The 21879-nt window shown below is 32.7% G+C and overlaps 1 protein-coding gene across 10 annotated transcripts in view; it reads right to left on the bottom strand.

Annotated features, from left to right (window-relative positions):
* NBEA (neurobeachin) overlaps positions 1-21879 on the bottom strand; it is a 522340-nt gene that overhangs the window by 255443 nt on the left and 245018 nt on the right. For all 10 annotated transcript variants that reach the window (XM_084537470.1, XM_084537471.1, XM_084537462.1 and 7 more), the window contains one exon: positions 10416-10477. In XM_084537470.1, coding sequence (XP_084393596.1) covers positions 10416-10477 — 62 coding nt within the window. The remainder of the gene's footprint in view (positions 1-10415; positions 10478-21879) is intronic.

Raw genomic sequence — 21879 nt, 5'->3', positions numbered from 1 at the left:
GTGAAATTAAGACTTAGAACTATTTGCTCAAAGAATGTGAAAAGGTTTTGTTGTATTATCTTAGTTTCCACAGAAAATCTTTCTCACCCTCGAGATGCAAGAAGCAGAAAGACATGCATACACCAAATATAATGAATGCAGTGACCACTGGACAATTTATGCTACAGGCAAATAGAAGCATAGCATTTGTTAATTTGTTAATAACCACTTGGTTATTAACAATGTAGTGCTTAAATAACTACATCTCAGGTGTAGTTCATATCACGAAACTTCTGGGCCTTCAAATGAGAGCTGGAAGACTTTTCTGTGCATCACAACTGCTGATACTAACAACATGATGAAGACTGCCAAAATGTTTTACCAGAGAATTTCTTCTATACAAGAAGAATGTGTTTCCCTTTCCATTGGAAAAAGGGTCTTGCTTCACAGGGCAGTGCAGATGACTGAAGCACCTCCCCTATGAAGAAAGGCTCAGACACCTGGGGTTGCTGAGCCTAAAGAAGAACTAGCTCTGGGGTGACCTCACTGTGGCTTTTCAGTACTTAAAGGGGACTTATAAAAAAAGATGGAGAGTGAATTTTTGCTCAATCAGATAATGACAGGACAAGGAGGAGTGGTTTTAAACTAGAATAAGTGAGATTTAAATTAGAGGTTAAGAGGTAATTCTTCACTCAGAGAGTGGTGAGACACTGCAACAGGTTGCCTAGAGAGGTTGTGGATGCCCTATCCCTGGAGGTGTTCAAGACCAGGCAGGATGAGGCCCTAAGCAACCTGCCAGGGTGGCATCCCTGCCTATGACAGGGGAGTTGAAACTAGATTTTTAAGGTCCCTTTCAACCCAAGCTATTCTATGACTAAAATACTGCCAGCACTGTACCACTACCCAAACAAGGTATTCCTCTTGATCATGGGCATTGTATAGAAGACTCAGGGATAGATGCATGTTTAGAGACTAATAGACTCAGTATTATAGAATGACAGCACTTCTTCATAATAAAAACAGAAAGAGGATATTGAATTTTTTTTCTTTTTTTAACATTATTGCTGTTGAAAAAAAAAAAATCAAAAATTGAAAAATTGTCTTCATTCACAATAACTAAACAATGTAACTTATGACATTCAATTAAATTACTGTCCAATCTCTCTGCATTCTAAATGTTTTATATTTATATTTTATATTTAGAAAACAAACAAGCAAAAAAAACCACCTGAGATGATGGTAAAAGGTGAAAATTTCTAGATAAGGAACCATATCACAGTATAGATACAACATGAAATTCAGGCCTTTTTTTTTTCTTTCAAAATAAGATGTATATTTTCTTATTTTCTGATATAGTTACTTTTTTTTTTCTGAGTACATTTTCCTCCAACCTGCTCCTTCTACAGATCTCTAGTACACAGTTCTACAATCTCCTACAATCTCTAGTACAACAAACAATAATAATAAAAAATATAAAAGGATAACAACAAGAAAATTGAATTTCTGAAATTTTTGTCCAATTAAAAATTGAAAAAAAAATATATTTTTTTTCAGTTTCTATTCTTCATTCTTTTATTCTTTATATTCTTTCCAAATCAGCCTCTGCTTACTTTTCTGATTTTTATTCATGACAAGTAGACAATTTATTTTACAAAAAACTCTTGTGATATTTAAAATTGATAAATTAAATAATCAAATAATTATTAATTACATTAATTATATATTACTATAAAATATGACATTTTTTCATAATATAACATACTTATAATACATTATTATATATATTAAATATATAAATATATTATAATATTATAATATCTATATTATAAATATATACATAAATTATAATTTATATATATTTATAATATATTATTTATAATACATCATTTAAATATTCATAATATACTATCTATACTATATTAATAATATATCATATGTTAAATTTCTATACATTATTTTATTAATTACGTATTAAGATTATGTATTAATTATGTATTAAAATTACACATCAATGATATTAATGCATATTACATATTAATAATATTAATGCATATTACATATGTAATATTAATGCTACATAACAATTAATTATATATTAATAAATTAAATAATAAATATGATGTACTCAACCTTGATAAAAAAGAATAGTGATTTTCAGAGTTTTCATAATCTATGTGACAATTCTGACCATTTCCAATTTCTCTAAGGAAGTGTAACATTCCTTCAGAATTGTCTCAACAAATTGCACTTACTGACTAGACAGATACCCTGTCTAATAATCATTCAACAACTCCTTACACTACAGGAGCCACAATCTCAATTTCAGTTTCTCTGAACTTCTCTCTTCTCTACGTACTGAATTAATCAGGAGTTGTTTGTTCCTTTTTTTTTTTTCCTTTTTTTTTTTTTCTTTTTTTTGTCATATTGAATATTTATTTAATTTTCTAGTCTAAGATATTAATAACCCACTTGATATCTCAGTTCTTCAATTACTGTATTTTAATCATTACTTCTTGACAGATGCAATTTTGTTATATCGGTTCTCTTTCTGGATGCTTTCATATGTCTGGACAAAAGTCTTGCATGGAGCTGTACAAGTGCTACCTTTTATAAGGATATGGAACTGAAAAGTTTATAAAAATGTGTTTGCAATTCACAACATGCATGTAATTTACCTTGGGTTTGAACTCCATGTTTTGATGTTTCCTACTAAAATCACTGATAACTTGCTTTACGTCATTTAAGTAGAAATATTCAAAGGAAACATTATAAGATTGAGGGAAAGGTTTATTTATTACAGAAAAACATGCCCATTAAAAGTAGGTATGAGAAAAAAATGGTTTAAAGATATAGCCGCATACATTTTTGAGCACATTGTGTAGTTTTTAAGATCATAGGATCCTTCCTTCCACTCCTAAAAGAATCGAGCTACAGAGATCAGAGGCCAAAATGTAAGAGGCCTTCCATTACTGTTTGGAATGAGAATCAGATCTAAGAATTTTATTGCTTTTATTCTTCTCCCATACTAACATATATACTGTTAATAGATTATAAATAAAATGTATTTTGGTCTACTCTTTCAAGTAAATTTGGAAATAATTTTAGAATTTTATGACAGGTCATCATTTTCAAAAGTGACTATTTCCCACAAAAAAAAGATGCTGCATAATGGCAGACAACATTCTTCTTGAAGGCAAATCTGAAAGTATTGGAATCCATTAGGCTTCTTGCCAAATCTCAGAAAAGAAAATGAATGTGAAGCTTTCACAACACAATTTATGTGAATATGACTTTAACAATGCAACAAAGGTAATAGAAAGTTTTAGATTTCACTTTCACAAGACTCTTTTTCCTTTTATATTCTTGACTGAGAATAATGTTAATCTATGTAAACCTTTTTTTTTTTTTTTTCCTTGGAAGCACACAGACCCATTGCCCTTCAGATCACCTGTGGTAATTGCCCAATTTATCTTGAAAATGAAGTCAAACATTCCCAGAGGAACATTTCATTGGTATCTTAGAAGAAAAGAGGAAAAAAAAAAAAGTCCCCAACTGTAAAAACAGTTACATTATCCAAACAGCACTAGAGAAATGGCCAAATTTATTCAGATGTTAAAGTAGTAATCTTAATTGCCTTGTAGAAATCATCACATACCTCTAAAACAGATAGAAGATATATACATGAAGATGCACACATCTCCAGAATTTCTAGAGTTTATTCCATGACTGGAAAAATATTTTTTTTGAGACATTTTAAAATTATTATTAGCAACTTGTGTTGCTATTGATAATCATGTTAAAAGCTAGTCCAGTTACTATTCTTTTATGCTGAAGGTAACTAATTTGAAGTTTTGCAAAACAGCAGTAAAGAGAAGACTTTCTAAAACTGCTTCTTACTTTCTCTCCATCATACTTAAAATGAAAGCCAACTATGTATCAATAATGATGGTCTCCAATAATGAGGTCTTGCAACCACTCTCAGTCCTTAAAGAAATACCAGATGGCTCTTTCTGACTCTCTAGGTGTTTTCTTCTATCTACCCAAGATCCTTCTCAATTGTAGATGAGTTAATAGAAAAGTCAGGGGAAGACACCTTAACATACAGGGATATGAGGAAAGTAATTCATACAGTTTTCTGATCCATCCTGTTTTGCCATGAATCTAGAAAAAGCTCAAATCAGCATCTTACTCATGTCTAATAAATGTATACTTCTTGCTTTTTTTTTTTTTTTTTCCCCTGACAAAAAATATTCTGATATGAACAGGAGAGAGAAATCACCAGAATTTTCATGATGAGTCAGGTGTAAATGAGATATGGAAGAGATCCTGCTTGTTACTGATGAAAAAACACTGAATTAGCTTTCTGAGTGTACAGGTACCTGGAAAGACACCTCACAGAATAATCAAGAAAATAAGATTTCCCCACTACTTGGGAAGAATACATTGATGATTTCCATTTGGAAGTTAGATTATCAGAAGCAGATGGCCAAGAGATGAAGACTGAGATTAGGTTGAAAGACATTCCCCACATGGACAAGGAATTAATGGGAGTAAATTCTCTGACACTCCTTTAGCTTACAAAGACAACACAAAAGGATAAACTTTTGGACAACTTCCAGAATTCTACAAAGCAAGTGAGAAACTCCAAGAGAAAAAAAAATAAATAAATCACTTAACTTGTGGAACTTGTGTATAGAGATATACATAGACATCCTTCCCTTCAGCAAATTTTAATTCAGACTTTTGCAATGATATGATATGCAGCATCTGTCTCCTAGTTGCATGGGTACAAATACAGAAACAATGAATATTCTAACAGGATGAATGAGTAAACATGGCCAGAGGTGGAACAGTCAATTTGTTTCATGGTTAGGAAAAAAAAAAGTTAGAAAAATATACCTCTGTAGGAATTCTCATAATCAGCCTTATTCAAATTGTGTTGCATATATCCTAAGTAAATTAAGTTCTAAGTTCATCATTCTTTAGATTTAAGAGAAGCAATCATTATTTAACTTCTCGTCAGCCTTCCTACTAATGCTGGTGTGAAAAACATGAATAGCAAACACTTGGGCTACTGTCAAAGGTACTCTTAAAGAGATATCAAAAATTAAGAAGCATGAGATATGTAGAGATACCTTAGAAAGGAACAAATGAGGAATAATAGGCATAAATAATCTACTATTGGCAAGAAGATTAAATAGATACAGAATTAAATAAATAAAATTATAATGAAAATTAAAATGTTTGTAATAATATATAAAGTGTAAAAAACAGACATTCGGACATTCAAATATTGTAGTACAGAAAGAAAGGTTAACTGTCTTGAGATGGACACATGATAAGATACCTGTTGGAGTGGTATTGATAAGAAGGAACTATACCTCAGAGCCGTAGAATTCCTACTTTTCTAGAAAGAGTTGAATAGAATATGTGTAGTATCAGGAAGCATGAGTTGTGCTTCTTTTAGATGAATCCCACACTTCAAGGCTTCTTCTGGTCAGCTATAGGGACCAGGAAAGGATTTCTGGTTTTGATCAACTTCTGAGTTTCTGTGTTGAGCAGCTGCCATTCTCTGAAGCCTAGGACATATACCATCCCTTGAGACAGGAGGCACGTTTGGATCTCCTAGGGCATTTAATACTAAATCTCTCTGGAAGCTGGTTTATAGATCTTGCCTTTTTTTTTTTTTTTTTTTTTTTTTTTTTTTTTTTTTTTTAAATGTATATAATAGTATAAAACCACCATGTTTTACATGTATCAAATCTCTGGAGACCATTTTATGGACTGTGCTACATGGGAGAAGATCCTTCACAGATTTTTTTTTTTTTTAAAGTATGTACTGACTGTCTTCCTGTGATATGGAGAGACAGACTGGAATCTATCCAAGCAGCTTCTGACTTTCCAGGTTAATAGACTAGACAATGTAGACAAACACAACTCATTTATGAGGCTCACACTGTTAAACAAAGTTTGAAAGGCTTAGCTGAAGCCCAGTTTATCCATCAATTATGTACCAGGGTTTGTGAAATTGATATACTCTTGATATAGTTTGCTTTCTTTAAGACACTTTCAGCTGTGTATTTTTTCATAAAAGCAAACTGTTTACAGAATTTACCTACAGCTTACCTACAGAAGAACCATGTGTTATCAATTATTTGAGAATCTCATAAAAGGTTTTAATTAAAAGCATTTATTGGTTATGTATATCTTTTCCCTCCCCACTCCCAGATTTTCTAGTAAAATCCAGTTTACAATGGATAGCATCTACAAGAAAAAAAAAATCCTCAACATAGGGATTTAGAAGCAGATTATTTCCATTCTGGCTTTGATATTTCCTTTGGAAGCTCCTGAGTTATTATCTTGATCAAATTTCTAACATAGGGGGAGGGGAAATCAATAGAATGAATGATGTTTTGAAAACTACTAAATCCTGAAATTAGTCAGATATTCTACACATATTCTAGATCTGCAAGTGACAGCATTTTTTCCTAGAGAACCATTTATACTATAACACTATGTTTTTAAAATGGTAAAGTTGAAAGGTGTCTTAAATACTAAGAATATTTTCTGTTTTAGAAGATGAATTTCCCCTATTAATAGATAAGATACAGAAAAATACAAGTGGCATGAGATAAGACTCCTTTGGGATAACACCATTCAGTTTCTGCAGAAGCTGCATCACCAAACAGAAATACTTCCAAGAGATCTGGAAGTAATTAGGATCTATTGTAGCATTTGGGATAAAATAAAATAAAATAAAAAATAAAATAAAATCAATGAAATCTAAATCTGATGCAACACAGAACTACACTGAAAAAAATAAAAAGAATATATATATTTAATTATATGGTTTATTGAAGAAATCTGCCACTCCAATAACAACACAGCAGTGACATACTCAACTAGGCTGAGGGAACAAAGGCTAGCTAATCAAGCACAGATCTTGTCAAACATACCACATCTTCATTCATTTTATTTTAAAATAGACAAAATTTTAATGAATATGCCTATTTTAATGAAAAGTGAAAATAACGACATGTTTATTATCAATCATTGCTGCTCCACCCAACCCCCCCCCCCCCCAACAATATTTCAAGTATTTGAATGTATGTGTTTGGATTATATAAGAAATAAAGAAAATGAAACCTTCAAAGTAACCTAAATTTTAGTATAGAAGTAGGTGACACTAGGAAAAAACAAAACAAAACAAATAAAAAAAAACAATATGGGTGCAGGGAAGCAAGCTATAGTAAGCACTTTTTATTCCTCACTAAACCCCAAAATAACGCACCATCCCTACAGGAGTTCCTTTAAAATTTAAAATGTATTTTTCACAGAAACTCTAAATTCCTTTGGGGGGAAAGACTTGATTGCATATCCCTCAGAGTCTAAAAGGCTGCCCATATGAACTGAATTATCCATGACATGTACCTTCAGACATTTGTAATGTGATATTTCATGTAAATTTAGACCATACCTTGGACGTGAGCCGCTGGCAATGTTGATTTTATTCAGGAGCTCAGATAAGAAAAAAAACTCTGACATCCTTGCTAATCTGTAGTCGTTAACATGGAATTTCCAACATAAAGAGCATAAAAGCATCTAATTTGCTGTAGCAAATGAAAGGAAAACAAACTTTGTATTTCCCTTTCCTTTTCCATGTCTAAAGTTACTCTGTTCTGTGCAAACAAAATTGCACTTTTCAAAGGTTTTTGATATTATCATCTATCTTTTGAATGACACATTTCAAACTTCTCCAAATAATCTGTTGAATGTTATTCAATTTGAATATGAAAGATTTACCTATGATAGGAAGAAAACTCTTAGTTACATTGGCAATATTTAAAAAAAAAAAAATACCAAAAAAAAACAGAACTTTATTCAATTTCTCATATGGAAAAGCTCAGGTAGCGCTACCTGTTTTTATATAGAGATGATTAGATGATTTAATCTCATTTTGTTGCGGACAACATTTCCTAGGTTCCTAATTCCAAATTCTGTTAGCTAGAGGCTGGATTACATTATATGTTTTATCTGCCATTCTCTTCTAGTCATGATCTTAATTATGTCCTATTAGTATTTTAAAATGTTTACCACGTGTTTTCTTTCAACAAATAATTTTAAATAAATTAAATACAAAATTCTACCAAAAAGTTTTCATGTAGATGAGCAGAACCACAGATTGTTTAGTACACGAATGAGATGCTCTATGCAGATACCACGTTCTGTGCAGATGCAATGCTTTAGGTGAGCCACTACACCACTACAGCCCCCTGTTGACAAATGCCTATAGAAACATTTAGCATCACTCCCAACAATCTTGGAGCATTGGAATAATTGTAATGAATAGGCATAGAAATAAGAAGAATAGGCACAAGAAATAAGCATAGGCATAGAAAATTGTCTTCATATACAAGACAAGGAAGCAACCCTAAAATATCAGCTAGGGTATGAGAATTAAAAGCTGTTATTTACCCAAGTAATCAGATAGAAAATAGCTCTCAATCAAACATAGAAAATCAATAAATATTCAAAATTACAAAATGATTAGACTCTTAATATTGTATAAGGTATACAATTAGGCTTATTTTTAACATAGTCAAATATTTTGAAATAATAAATAATTTGTATAATAGTCACAAAAACAACAAATTGATTTAGGTGCATTTGTTACATAGCTTTACAAAGATGTCTAAAAAAAAGCATTGCAGAAAGAGCTTAAATTTCTCTCTCTTCCTTTCAATCAATATTTGAGGCAAAGTTTCATCTCCAGGGCCCTTAATGGCAGGAATTCCTGGAGCCAGCAAATGAGTAATGTTAAACCTCTGATTAGATGATGAGGCCATCAAAGACACTAGACCCTAATGCTACATTCTACTTTATTATTGAGAACTGCAGTAAAACCAAATGCTAGGGAAGAAAGGATTGTAAGTTATTCCTTTCCTCAAGTAAAGGTTTCAAAAGCTGTTAAAAAGAAAAAAAAAAAAAAAAAAAAAAAAAGAGGTTGCACGACATGACATGAGGCTCAAAAGCTTTAATGGATCTTTTGGAATTTTCCTGGAAGTCAGGATTTCACCATTAGGTAACAAATTTTTCAAGTATAGTATCCTGCTGGAGAGGGTTTGAACTTCAAACCCTACTGAGGATTCCTGCCAGGGATGTATTTTTATTTCACTTTTTCCTAACAAATATCCATCCTGGCTAAGAGGAAAAAAAAAAATAAAGAAGAAGAAAGAAAAAAAAGGAAAACAAGATTTAATGATTTCCTTATGACACAAGCTTGAAGAAATGCAACCTATGGACTAGCAAACAGCAGGTAAGTTGCAACGCCTCCCCCCGAATCAGTTGTAAATGTTAATTATTTTCATCAAAAGAAGATCTTAATTTCAATTACTCCTAGAAACCTTTTTGGTTTTTGTACATTTTTGGTGCATGTTCTCAAAGTGCAGCTGTGAATGCTCAATGAAAACTACAAATAAATGTTTTTGTTTTGTTTTGTAATAATGTTAAAGGTTACCCTAGGCATTTTGCATAACAATTTGCAATGTGTTTAACTGGTATCTTAAATCTGTGGGGAATTTGATAAAAGGTACACTGTTAATAAGTCTTTAGAACTAAAAAAATTGTGAAGATATTGGGACCTGTATTTGCCTTGTCTTACACAAAATGAGAAGAATTCTAAAATGTTTGCTTATTACTGGCAGTTTAAAGTAAAAGGCTTTATATAAGAAATTAGCCAATAACACTCTGTAGAAAAAAATAAAATCAAAATTGAGAAGTAAACAATCCAAAAACCATGAGGAATTATTTTAGTTTTAAATATTTTACTTGTGAGAGCAATTCAAAATGTTAATTGATTCAGATTTCTGAGAAACCAGTTACTACGATGACAAAAAGAAATAATAATAACCACAGCATTTTTTTTTAAACAGAAACATTCTGCTTCTGGCAGGTCTAGAGGAATACTTCAGTCATGTTCCTCTGCTTTTTATGTACTGATAGCTATATAAAATATGCAGTATTTTATGCCACATATACCGAAAGCCACTGTGAAGTATGGTTTAATGAAATTACTAATTCAAGGACAGATTTTAACATAAAATTAGGAAAAAAGTATTATATTCATGTACTGTAAATAAGAACTGTCTTGAAAGAGAATTAATATGCAGGAAAAGTTCATAATATACATCCATACACTTTTAAAAGCCAAATACAAGTATACTTTGCAAACCCTTTGAATATAGAGACAGTATGCAAAATTTGTGTGTGTGTATATATATATATAAATCTACAAACTTTATGCTACCAGAAGAGATTAATTTTTATTTTCCTGTACTGAAATGGAAGAATGAAACAAGCAGCAATACAGAATTCCTGGGCTGGCAGTAATCCAGCACTGAGATAACTACTACAATTAAAACCAGAGAATGTCTTACCTGTGAACAAAGTAGCATAACAAGTTCAACCACTGAAGTACTCGACTTCATACAAACCAGACCTGCAATAGATAGTCAAAAGTGAATTTAAAATATTGCTGATATTTAGTAATTGTAGCTAAATATTTTTAGAAAATCCTTAAAATCTCTGTATTGTATTTTTTAAAATCACTTAAATCCACTGAAACATATTTCAGGCACAAACATCTGATAACTTCAGATTCAAACATATTTAAATGTTCAGAAACTATCAAAACATCACCTAGAAAAACATACACTTGAATCAGAATATATATATATATACATGTATATATATATATATATATAATTACTTCTTTTTGTCATTTAGCTCAGTTCATTATTTAGCAAAACAAATAAATAAAATCTACCTACCTACCTATATCATCCAAAACAATTCAATATATGATAAGTATAATAAAACAATCTTTAAAAATTAAATCTTGTGAGTGTTTAACCTGACCAGATATTAACTGGGAGATTATAAGGCCTCTGCACAGAAATTGTTTTAATTCTCATCTGGCAGCTGTTTTACCTGTAATTGAAAGTTTGAGGAGTAATGAAAGGTGCACACATGTGAAATCTAATTCTTATCATTTAGAATCCATACTTTGTAGTTTGTTTTTCTTGAAAATCCTGAATTATGCAGCGTAATTATTGTTCACAGTTTTGTACTTAATTTGAGTAATCATTATGTAATCACATTACCACTATTTGCAATACTTTTTTTTTTTTTTTTTTTTTTTTTTTTTTGCAACATTGGAATACTGATTAACTTTCAGAGAAAAGGATACCACGTCTAGGTATTTAAAAGATACATTGTGAAAAGATGAAGAGGAATTTACGCTTCTACTTTTAACTTTGGTAGCCTCTGGGTTCAAAAATCACGTGAGGAACATATTGATATAACGGTTTAGGGCACAGAAACACTTTGTTCTTCTCATAAAAATGATAAATACACAAGTAATAAGGTTTACAACTAAGGACCAAACAGGAAGCTGAAAAGCAAGCTGATGTGCTTTAAGTAGGTTTCAACAAACAGCGATTAGAGACAAAAGCACTCCTACACAATAGTGTGGATATTTATTGCGGGTAATGGATAAATACCCTTTTGTGCCCATTTTGCTAACAATCCCATCCTCATTGTACAGTAACGCAGAACACGCTGTAAGAAGCCACTAGGATTCCATTCTATCAGATATACGAGCAGACAGTTAACTAATGAAATAAGAGGCAGATGTGAAAAGCTCATTTAGGAAGACAATTGCTGTAATTGATCAGCTATTCTCATGCTCAAGTGCTAGAGGATCAGAAAGATTAATGGGATACTTATCACCTGCAGGCTACCTCCACTGTTTGAAAGCTGACAAAGAAAATCCAAACAGAAGAGCAAACTCCATAGTTAAGCCAATGCAGGTAGCACAGATACATTAAATGTTTTACCAGAGAATATTCACTGTTTTATTGTGAATCCATCTCATATTCTATAACACTAACAAACACCTTTCCTGTCACATAATTAACCTCATATGTATGAGAACACGATCTAGACAGAATAATGCTCTTCTTCCATGCTACGTAATTCCCATGCTACAGAATTCCCATGCTACAGTCTTCTAAATGTTTATCTATCTTTACCTTCTGATTTCATATCAAAAGAGCTTATGCTTATGACTCTAACATAAGCATGATACACACTTATGAAAAATAAACCAATCAAATTACATAATAAAGGTTATATAGCCACAGCAATTTTGTTGCATCTTGACCAGATCTCCTTAAATAAAAAATTCGATGTAAAACCTACACTTATAAATACATATAATGAATACTTCCTGGATTAATTAATTAAATTAGAAGTTTTTATCTTTCAAAGACAGTTGGTAATACTTGTACCACCAGGTTCAAACAAAATAAAATAAAATAATAATAATAAATTTTGGAGCATAGAACAAAACAAGTATGCCTAAAATGGTAGAAAAACAGGACAAATACTTGTTATTATCATCCAAATAACAATGATGATCTAGCATTTATGCTGTATAATTCATAAAACAGGACTCTCTGTTTGAAGGCAATGAGAATTGCTTTAACTCAAAGTCTTCTATTTAACACTAACAAGAATGTTAATACTAAACTTTTTAAAAAGCCTAATAATTATATGGGCTTGATAAATAAATAAAATAAATAAAGTGTTTGTCTGATCTTAAAATCAATGACTTTTCTCTGTTTGTCTGAACATCAGTTGATAATTTTTGTATACCAGAGCTAATCAATTGTGATCTTGGATGTAGTCTTCTAGCATCAGAGCAAGGACTGAATTGATTTTGGTAAAATTCAGAAGAGGAGGATACAGAACTGACATCTGGTTAGCACATCAGCAAATCCATTAGCTGTAACCAGCTCTGTATTTGCCTGCTGATGAAATAAACCACTGATAACAGACATTAACACCTCTCTTAACAATTTCATTTGAAATTAGATGTTTGTGTGAAGATTTTCAAGTAAAAAACAAACAAACAACTAACTTAGAAATTGTAGCACTTTTCACCTGTGAAAGTAGAGAAGGAAATAGGAAAGCCTTACAAAACAGGTTCATGGTGGATGGATGGTTCAAGATGGATGCCTTTACAGAGAGCTCTGCCTAAAGCAGAAGGAGCAGCTTGAAGTGTGCAATTCTCTAGTTAGAAATAAGGAAAGATAGGAAAAGTCGTAACAGAAAAGGTGGAATCTCAATGAGATTCCATCTCAATGAGTAGGAAAAAGGGTAGAAGCAGAATCCTTTTATTCATCTTTTTTCTCTAAGCTTTTATACTGTATATTACTTGAAGCAAAATAGATTGTGGAAATGTGAAAAAGAGCAGGGGCACCATTTCACATCATAAGTCTCTTTCTTATCAGCTTCCTACTCACACTTCAGTAGAGTAGATGTTCAAAACATCTACTCAATGTTCAAATAGCAGATATTCAAAATAGTCGATGTTTAATAGTAGATGTTCAAAACATCTACTCAAAACATACGAGGAAAACTGTGTGCCCTCCCTTGTATGCTCCACTTTCTCATTCCTAGCTGCCAAGGGCTCTATTTTGTGTCCTTGTGCTTCTTCCCATCTTTGATTATTACTGATTAAGCAGGAAAGGTTTGAAATACTTTTTACTTTTTTTTTTTTTTTTTTTTTTTTTCCTCCTCTGTTACACAAAGCACAATTAATGTTCACCTGTCAAAGGTGTTGTAGAGTCAGTAGTAGAGGATGATAAAAACAGGACAGATCCATTCATCACTATTTGGAAGAACTGACAATGCAATCTCTGGTTTATGAAAATCCCACATAATCGAAAGCGTAGGAGTAAGTTAAAGAGGAACTACCATACCTCTTCTATTGAACTAACACACATACATGGGACAAAAGGTCGTTTTAATAATCTTTTGTTTTTAAGTTTGTGCAATCCTCTGTTCTAGGAAGTCCGGCTTGTATTGAGTGCCTCACTGCTTTAGGCTTGGTAAAGACACTAAAATAATTTATTTCTTCAGACAGTAGATATTCTGACAGACAAAAAACAAAGGAGAATGAAAATGTTCTACTCTCATTGTGCAGGCAGAAAGGCAGAAACTGGTTGAGGTATCTTCACAGAATCAAAAATAGAATCATGAGAAACAAAAAATATGGCAAGCTTTGAAAAATAATGGCTTCTTTGATTGAGGAAAGCATACAAATCTATTTTCTGTTTTCTCCCCTAGTGTCCCCCATTTAACTCCAATGTGAAGTATTTGTAATTCAAACTAAAACTGTTGCCTGCATTCTTCAACTGCATATAAGTTCTTCCTATACCATCTGTATCAAATGCCATTAAGGAAGTTAATGTAATTACCAAAATACAAGTGGATATTTCCTGCATACAGCAAGGTTAAAAAGGTCATTGTTTAACTGAATGGAGTACTTGCTCTTTATATTTGCTGTTCTTAGTACTTTTCTTCATGGTCTATTCTCAGCCCATTAAATATAGCCATCAAAATTCAGCAATTTGATGGCAACAATGACCACATATATGGATGCAAAAATTGGGAGAATCAAGTGCATGACCTTAGCTAATCTGGAATAAATGATGTATGCCTGGCAATTATCTTGAAATGCTCTGGTTTACATGACTTCTTTTTCAGTGTTCTTCTGGTGCCCCAAAGATATGCTAATTATTTCTCTTCACTATGACTTATTAATGTCTAAAAAAGATTAATTTCAACATTACTATTTTAGTCATGCCTATGGCATTAATGAAATCATGGGTTCAAAACCTTGAAGTCACCATGCTGAACAAGTCAGTATGAATTTCTATTTTGAATAAATATAATGTAAGCTGATAAAATAATTTATTTAAAAAATCCTTATGAAATAAGATCACGTTTTTGAACTAATTTTTGTTATTATTAATACAATGTGTGTATGAGTCTAACTGAACACCACCACAATTTCATCTGGTCTTTATCAAAGTTTGCCTGCATTTTCTCTCAATGATTTTATTTTGCCAACTTAAACCCTTATTGGAACTGGATGCAATTGTAATATTAGGAAAAACAAAAAGTTAAATGTTTAAACTCTTCTATTGAACTTAGAAAAAAGATGCGATTAACCAAACTTTAGAGCCTGCAGAAGCTGCAGAAGTCTTTCACTCACTTATAGCTGTGACTTAACTGAAAAGTCTCAGGTATGGTTACAAAAAAGCCTGCAAAAGTTTACTCTGTTAAGCCTAGTTCACAGAGAAAAGTTGGCCTCACAGAGAAAACATTATACCATGTCATCAAAACTACAGGAGCTTGGTATAGAAAATAAAGCTTATGATAAAATAAAGACATTCTATTGTATGCATTATTTTATTAGCATATGAAGTGTGCATAAAATGAACTTAGAAATGAGCATACCGTCCTAAAATTAAACAAAAAGATTCAGTACCGGAATTATGAACCTGTATACAAGCATCCTGGCTTGTATAAGAAGCAGTGTGGCAAGCAGGTCTAGGGAAGTGATTGTCCCCCTGTACCCAGCTCTAGTGAGGCTGCACCTCAAGTACTGTGTTCAGTTTTGGGCCCCTCGCTACAAGAAGGACATCGAAGTGCTCGAGCGAGTCCAGAGAAGGGTGGCAAAGCTGGTGAGGGGTCTGGAGAACAAGTCCTACGAGGAGCGGCTGAAGGAGCTGGGTTTGTTCAGCCTGGAGAAAAGGAGGCTCAAGGGTGACCTTATCGCTCTTTATAAGTACATTTAAGGAGGCTGTAGCGAGGTGGGGGTTGGTCTATTCTCCCATGTGCCTGGTGACAGGATGACGGGGAATGGACTAAAGTTGCACCAGGGGTGTTTTAGGTTGGATATCAGGAAGAAGTTCTTGACTGAGAGGGTTGTGAGGCATTGGAATGGGCTGCTCAGGGAAGTGGTGGAGTCACCATCCCTGGAGGTCTTTAAAAGACGTTTAGATGTAGAGCTTAGCGATATGGTTTAGTGGAGGACTTGTTAGTGTTAGGTGAGAGGTTGGACTCTATGATCTTGAGGTCTCTTCCAACCTAGACAATTCTGTGATTCTATGGAATTCTATTTTTTACTTATATTTTCATAAGGTCAACTATTTCATACTTCCTACTGATAAAGTTTTTCATGTACCTTAAACAAAAATGTACATTGTTCATAGTGTTCATTAGTAATTAGTACTGGTAATTAGTACTGTATCTGTTCCCATAATCCTCACTGTTTTATGTGCCAAGACACAGAATAGGAATTTTCCCCAGTTAATTGATGAATTTACATGTCTTCATTTTTATAAGACTATTACCTTTTACTCCTTTCAAAATTTGTTAGCAATGGTGCAAAAAACTCTGATGACAGTTCATGCTGGTGACAGACAATAAAGCATATCTTGGCTTTGACAACACTGAGAAAAAAAGAGATTGATATTTTGGTTGTAAATCCAAGTTTGTTTTTGCAAGATCTCTTTATCCTGCCACCAAAATCTTTACAAATATTTTCTTGAAATATTTTGCTAAATCCAAACTGGAATCAGAGAAATAAGCTTAGTATTTCTTTTTTTGACCATTAATTAAAATTATTTGGATATTTTAAATCTCCATTATTCTTTCTCTGCCATACGTTGTCACTCAGATTCATGGTTTTAGTCAACTATCAAGTTGCTGGCAAGTGCATTAAAGATCTGAAAAGCATAGGGGGAAAAATATAAAGATAACTGAAAAGTTTGTGAGCTTGTGAAAATATTAACTGAAATGAAAGATTTTCTTCCTCCAAGCAAAGTGATTATTAGAAAATAGAGGTGCCAACCCTTGCCTAGGAAAAAATAGAGGCATCAAAACTGCACCAAACAGTGAGAGACATCCAATTTGCCAGAAGAAAAAGAACTAATTTAGTAGCTACAGGTGATGAATGGGCACAGTTTTTGTTTTGTTTTGTTTTTCAGTTTTAAATGACTTACAGTGCAAAGGACTGCAGAGTGGTCAAACTTTGATGGACTATTCTTCTCAAGGAAGGAGAAAACAAGAGTATGAATGTAGGAATACAGTAATTAGTCCTCCAAAGCAGAATATAATGTTTTGCAAGATTACACTCAAAATTGTTTTTTATATAATCATAGATATCATACTTTGTAGATGTTTAAATTACACTAATAATCTTAGCTTATGAAAATAAAAAGTTGGCAAATATTCAGGAATTGCAGAAAGTCTGCAGATGGAAATCACAGCCACGTTGCATAATAATTATAGCTCCACTTTTACTAAATAAAAGAAAATATTACTCCAAAGAAAATATACTCACTAAAGCAACAAAGTTAGGCTAATGGATTTAACTATTCCCTTCAGTAGCCTTGACTGGCAGAATACATTATCACCAACTTTAGGGACAACAAAGGATGACTGCAGTAGTACTCTGGCCTATCCTTTGTGTGGGTTGCCTTTACAGACCAAAAGATGACACAGAAAAACACGATGAATGTGCATTTGACTCGGTGCTTTTATAGTTGATCAAGAGTGTTATATTTCCTACATTTGTTTTTGTACATAGAACAATAAACATAGAACAATATGTGTAATATTCTTTTTATTTGTTACCCCAAAGTCTAGGAGAGGTATCATCCAAGTTATCAGATAAAATACTTTTGAAATACTATCAGAAGTCTCTGGAATTCATAGCTTAAGATAAATACCTCAAATTAATACTGATAGGTCAATCTAAACAATAGATTTTTATCTGTTGAAACCCAAATCAAAATTTTAGTCCTTTTAGTCAAATTTGTGAAATAAATCAGATTTAATGGTTGGATAAAATGTAAAATTTTAACAACGTTATATAATAGTTTCTGGAATTGTATTCCTGAAGGAAGAAAACCTACATTTCTTCATGACTGCAGTTACTAAAAGGAATCTAAATGGGGACTATAAAATATCCCGACAGAATCACAGAGTGGCAAAAACTCTTGAGAGCACATCTAAAGAAAGAGGATTTATTGCAATGCATATGATTGACATTTTAAAATTACACACTTTTGTACTCTGATCCCATATGATATTGACAAAACTGATTCTGGTGCCACATTACTCTGAAGACTCTAGCCTTATAATGATATACAGATTTTTTTTCAAATTTCCATTAGTGTTAATGGGATGTACAAATAAATTCTTATTCATCAAATGAGATCATTTAATCTATACAATAAAATCTACCACTACTATCCAGTTTAATATCTCAGTGAAAATTTTCAAAACTGATCAATTTTTTTTTCATTAAGAAACTGTGGTAATTTCTTTGTTGCCCAATGGTCCATTTAGAATGACTCGATACATGCATTTGTGTTTCTGTGTCCTCTTAAAAACAGTATCACTTTGAATGGGTCTCTTTTAAAGTATCTATTCTGATGTAGTGAACAAATACACTTTTTTAATTGCTATACTATAACTGATTTTAAATTTATATAAATCTCTAATGTATCAATTAAGAAATTGCTCTATTGAGCAAAATGACACAAAATTATTCTCTTAATATAAAAAAACAAACAAACAAACACAAATGTTAATTATAAGAAACCAATTCCCTGATAAATTTAAGTGCAACATTTTATTTTAATTTTGCATAATATGAAAATGACCATATACTAGAATATAATTTAGAAAACCAATATGTTTCATTGTCCAAAGTCCTATTCTAGACAGTGGGTCAAAACAGCAAAACCACTGATCACATTTCACTGCATCTGATCAAATTAAAACACCTCTAACCTTGGAAGTCTCTATAAAATTGAACTATTGCTTCTCTGTTGAAGCAATATTTCAGTTTCAGGTAAATACTTCAGTTTCAGGTAAATACTTCAGTTTCAGGTAAATGAGTAACATTTTTTTGTTGTTGTTGGAAGCCTGGAAGAACTTAAAAATAAACTGCATTCAGAAAGAGGTACTGGAAAATCCAAACCTCTTATTTATCTAGGAGGAACCTCAATGGAGACCATTCCAATTATTATTATTATTACTATTATTATTTTGAAGCATCTAACAGCCCCATAGGCAAATGAAAATATGATCCTGAAGGTCTTTTGATCCTCCTCTCTATCCAATGATTTTGTTGTTGACTGCACCTGTGGCTAAATTTCTGCCACAGCTGGATATTTAATTTCAATAGACGGAATAAGAAAAAAAGAATAGAAAATGTCATTTAAAAATTAATTAAAAACATAAAAAGTTAAAAAATTTTCCAAGTTCTGTCATGTGAAAGTCTCTCAAGACTTACTTGATCATGTTACTATTTTTAGGAATAAGTGTGAACAAAACCTACTAAATTAAAACAACTGATAGTGAAGAAGTTGCCATATTTTCAACACATCTGGGAAAAAACAAACCAACCAACCAAAAAAAAAAAAAAAAAAACCAACCAAAAAGCTATTCTATGTTGTACTTGTCTCTCACCATTTTCTTTTTTTTTTTAAATGAAGAAACTTCTACCCCTCTTTTCTCTCTCTCTCTCTCTCTCTCTTTTTTTTTTTTTCTTTTTTCTTTTCTTCATTCTGTCACCTCCTCTCAAATCCGAGTTACAGGAAACACATTTCAAAAACATTACCTCAACAGTGAATTACCTTCAAAGAAGTTTACAATCAGAAATCTGGACTTGAATTCCATTCACTAACATAATCAAATATGTATACATTATAGCTTCACTAGACCTGTGATGTTTTCTCTTCATCTCACGAACCTTTTTGAGTTCTTTCGGAAGCTGTCAAAAGTGACATCTTGAACAAGGTGTAACATAAGTATGATTCAAAATTACGGTTTCTAAAATACCATGCTTTCCTTGAAAACCCAACAAAAGAATATACTTCAAATGCATTGAATGTTATATTTTCCTTAGCTTAAAAGTTTTTTTTTTGTTGTTGTTGTTGTTTTTTTTTCCTTTGGAAATTTATCAGCTTTTTCCTTAGCTTCAGCCTGTAACTTATTCCTACTTATTGCTATATTTTCCCTACGAAATTGTTTTCTTGTTTCTTCTCTTTTATTAAAGACGGGAATTGCTTCCTTGCTCTGCCCCAACCCCCTTCTCCCCCTCCCTCCCAGTTCTTTACCCTCTATTTCTTTCTGTTACGTTACTTCCTATTAAAGGTAGAATATTGTCATCATGTCATCATAGCTTTGTACAACTGAAATGGGCTGCACAGCAGTAAAACTCTTTATTGGTCCTCCTTACTTCTTGTATTTCTTCTGTTTGGCAACCTTGTGGCCATACACAGGCCAGAAGAGCACATCAGCAAGTGAACCACTGCAACTACAGGAATTACAACATAAATGCCCAGAACTCATGCAGCTTCATAAATTTCTAAGGCCAAAAAGATTTTAATCTGGTCTGATCTCCTGAGTAGCATAAGGCACTGAATCCCAACAGATACATTTTATATCTTGCTGGGTGAGGCAGTATTTTGTTTAAATGGTCATTGCTACCCAAGAATTTGATAACGATGGGACATGGGTGGAGGGGCAGGGGAAAAAAAGCTTCATTTCCACAAAGGACTTTGCTGACCTTGGCTGGCAGCCATCAGATCTTGCTCCTATTCTGAAGCCCGACTGACAAATGGTAATCATTCTAAAACAGCGTCTCTCAAAACACAGAACCATACTGCAGCTACAGATGTCTTGAAATAACTTGCATTTCTTGTGTTTCAGTTTCCTTTATTTGCTTGACAGTAACATTGTTACAGGCTCTCCCTAGGCCTGCTTTGACATCACTTTGCCATCTTAATTTGACATATCATAACTGTCTCTACTGTCTGACAAGTTCTTTCAGCATGAGGGTCTCCCATTGCAAGAAAATCTCCACAGACAACCATCACTATTAGTATAAAAGGATTTGATCATAAAATTCCACACACCAACAGCCAACAGACAAAAAAAAGACATGATATAAGACAATGTATAAGTTCAGCAGTTTTTGGTTTTGTTTTTCTGTGGCAGTAAATGTTGACATAAAGCTAGACTGAACATAGTAAAGACATCTTCATTTTAACTCTCTTAGTCCTTGCAAAACATAATTCCATTTCTTTAGGGAGTTCGTTAACATCTAGATAAATAAAGCTGGATGATTAATTAATGCATATGCTATTGTAATGCCTTTTTCTATCAAAAAATGAATCTTGGAAGTATACCTACTTTTAAAGTTCTTCAAATGCAGGGGTTTCTCAAGTTAATTCAAGAGTTTTGGCAGAATATTATTTGTTTGTGCCTTGAAGGTACAGAAAGAAGCACATCCATATCCAATAGGATGAACCACAGAATCATCAGATCAAGTAAGGGAGTTTTGTTAAACTTGGTTACTGATAAAAATGTTTCAGTCTGGGTCATAAGAGCAGGTGATAAGTAGACAGAAAGTGAAGGAATATAGAATGAGAAACTGTGACCAGCCCTAACAAGATTAGATTGTAAAGAAACGGGATGTAGAGATCAGGCTACAGGGAAAACACTTATTAAACTGTACCTCATGAGAAATACATCTTTCAGGGCAAAATCGGATACAGAGATGTTATTTGCACCCTATAGTTTATCAGTTAGGTAGTTCTCTGGAAAATATTGCTGGGATAATAAAGTAGATTGATTCCATTTTTAAGCCTGTAGAGGACAAAGGGTGGGGCAAATACCAGCCTAACTGTTTCAAGTCCAAAATCAGTCAGAGTCCCCTGCTGAGTTCTGAATGATGAATTAAGTGGAATAAGAACCGGAGAACCTCTGCCTGTAGGGAGCTTCAGTCACAGCATGAACATCCTGTAGATACTGAATACCTTTTTGGCATACCACCTCGTTTTTCTTTGGACCTGGACAGTGGAGGAGAAAACAATAAGGAAAAAGAAGGTGGCTGTTCTTAAAAAAATTGTACTTAGTCCACTGTTACCATGCACTACTGTTGTATACCTGATATGATGAGTCCAC

The sequence above is a fragment of the Aythya ferina genome, assembly GCF_964211825.1.
Source record: "Aythya ferina genome assembly, chromosome: 1".
Classification (NCBI taxonomy): domain Eukaryota; kingdom Metazoa; phylum Chordata; class Aves; order Anseriformes; family Anatidae; genus Aythya; species Aythya ferina.
The sequence above is the reverse complement of the archived record's forward strand: the minus strand, read 5'-3'. Positions and strand labels throughout refer to the sequence as shown.